The following is a 2475-nucleotide window of genomic DNA, read 5'->3' on the forward strand; positions in this document are numbered from 1 at the left end:
ATCTCTCCTTATTCAGGAATCAATTAAAGAAACAGTCACTCATCAATCAACTTGATTAACGACTGAAGCTGTGATGACATCACACAGCTGTCAATCAAACGGCCGGCGAGACGACCAGACTTCAAATATGATGAACTTTATTTATAGAACACATTGTTACAAAGAGACACATTTAAAACAGATCAGCAGTAGATTTGTATTGATTAATCTAAATCAATGATGTGATCATTTATAAAAACAGAGATAATCTGAAACATAATGAAAGAGTCAAACGTTTTAATTATTGTTATTTTTTATCATGATTATTATCATAATTATTATTCAATAATTTCAAGCACAAACTTTATTGATCGTCAGGACTGAAGACAGAAAACTGATTGAAGCTAAATATAGTATATCAATATAAATGATTAATATTTATTATTAACACTTCAAATCACATTTATGATCCATTAAACATAATAACACTGATGGAATCAATAATCAAAACATTGATCACATAATTGATCACTTCCTGTTGACTCCAGCAGGAAACAGCTGGGACATCTCTGCAGCTGTTTCCATGACAACAGAGCCTGTTCATCCTGCAGAGGGACATGTTGTAACCTTGACCTCAGACTGACAGGTGGACACCTGAAGAGATAACATGAAACCAATGAGATCTGAGCACCTGTCTACCTGTACTCACCTGTCTACCTGTTCACACCTGTACTCACCTGTCTACCTGTACTCACCTGTCTACCTGTTCACACCTGTACTCACCTGTCTACCTGTACTCACCTGTCTACTTGTTCACACCTGTCTACCTATTCACACCTGTCTACCTGTACTCACCTGTCTACCTGTACTCACCTGTCTACTTGTTCTCACCTGTCTACCTGTACTCACCTGTCTACCTGTACTCACCTGTCTACTTGTTCTCACCTGTCTACCTGTACTCACCTGTCTACCTGTTCACACCTGTACTCACCTGTCTACCTGTACTCACCTGTCTACCTGTTCACACCTGTACTCACCTGTCTACCTGTACTCACCTGTCTACTTGTTCACACCTGTCTACCTATTCACACCTGTCTACCTGTACTCACCTGTCTACCTGTACTCACCTGTCTACTTGTTCTCACCTGTCTACCTGTACTCACCTGTCTACCTGTACTCACCTGTCTACTTGTTCTCACCTGTCTACCTGTACTCACCTGTCTACCTGTACTCACCTGTCTACCTGTACTCACATGTCTACCTGTTCTCACATGTCTACCTGTTCTCACCTGTTCTCAACTGTCTACCTGTTCTCACTTGTCTGCCTGTTCACACCTGTCTACCTGTTTGTGTTACCAAAATTTGTTTGTTTTTGACTAAATTAAGTAAGAAAAGGAATAAACTATTTATAAAAATAGATTTCATTTTAAAGAATTCTTTATTTTCTGTCACATAAAGTTTCACCTTTAGAGTTTTTCTTTAGTTTCACCTCCTCGGCTGGTTCTTTAGAAGGAACCGCTGAGCGCTCTGCACCGTGTTCTGAAACCAAACCGCCGTGAGAAACGTGTGTGTTGGTATTAATACATACATGATCATATTGACAATCTGAATTAAAGGGAAAACTTCATGCATATTAAACTAAAACAGAGAACTTAACTAATTACCTCCATGAGCATGGCCACTGTCATAGGCCCCACCCCCCCTGGAACAGGTGTGATGAATCCTGCTCTGTGATTGGCCGAGGCATAGTGGACGTCCCCGACGACCCGTTTACCGCTAACCTTCGTCTTATCTGTTGGTAAGGACGACTCAGAGGTCAAAGGTCACACAAAGAGAAACCTGCCAAAACTCCTCTGGAGTCCCTTTAGAATGACATCATCAGTGTCCTTTCAAAATAAAATGCAGGCTACACAGGGAAACTGCAGTGTACGCTTCGAAACCAGATTTAGAATGACGCAGTATGAAGTACCAGATATAGTACCAGATGCAGTACCAGATAAAGTACCAGATGCAGTACCAGATATAGTACCAGATATAGTACCAGATGCAGTACCAGATAAAGTACCAGATAAAGTACCAGATGCAGTACCAGATATAGTACCAGATATAGTACCAGATAAAGTACCAGATGCAGTACCAGATATAGTACCAGATGCAGTACCAGATACAGTACCAGATATAGTACCAGATGCAGTACCAGATATAGTACCAGATGCAGTACCAGATATAGTACCAGATATAGTACCAGATGCAGTACCAGATATAGTACCAGATAAAGTACCAGATATAGTACCAGATAAAGTACCAGATATAGTACCAGATATAGTACCAGATGCAGTACCAGATAAAGTACCAGATATAGTACCAGATGCAGTACCAGATAAAGTACCAGATGCAGTACCAGATATAGTACCAGATATAGTACCAGATAAAGTACCAGATGCAGTACCAGATATAGTACCAGATGCAGTACCAGATACAGTACCAGATATAGTA

The 2475-nt window shown here is 40.3% G+C and overlaps 1 protein-coding gene across 1 annotated transcript in view; it reads right to left on the reverse strand.

Moving 5' to 3' along the window:
* Nucleotides 1-397: 397 nt before the first annotated feature.
* The window catches only part of LOC129114808 (C-1-tetrahydrofolate synthase, cytoplasmic-like), a 3084-nt gene continuing 1006 nt past the window's right edge, over nt 398-2475 (reverse strand). The window contains exons 2-4 of the mRNA XM_054626719.1: nt 1644-1771; nt 1444-1518; nt 398-633 (exon numbers count right to left, since the gene is read on the reverse strand). Of these exons, the coding sequence (XP_054482694.1) occupies nt 1465-1518; nt 1644-1771 (182 nt within the window). The 3' untranslated portion in view covers nt 398-633; nt 1444-1464. The remainder of the gene's footprint in view (nt 634-1443; nt 1519-1643; nt 1772-2475) is intronic.

This window comes from Anoplopoma fimbria, unplaced genomic scaffold (assembly GCF_027596085.1).
Source record: "Anoplopoma fimbria isolate UVic2021 breed Golden Eagle Sablefish unplaced genomic scaffold, Afim_UVic_2022 Un_contig_10393_pilon_pilon, whole genome shotgun sequence".
NCBI lineage: Eukaryota > Metazoa > Chordata > Actinopteri > Perciformes > Anoplopomatidae > Anoplopoma > Anoplopoma fimbria.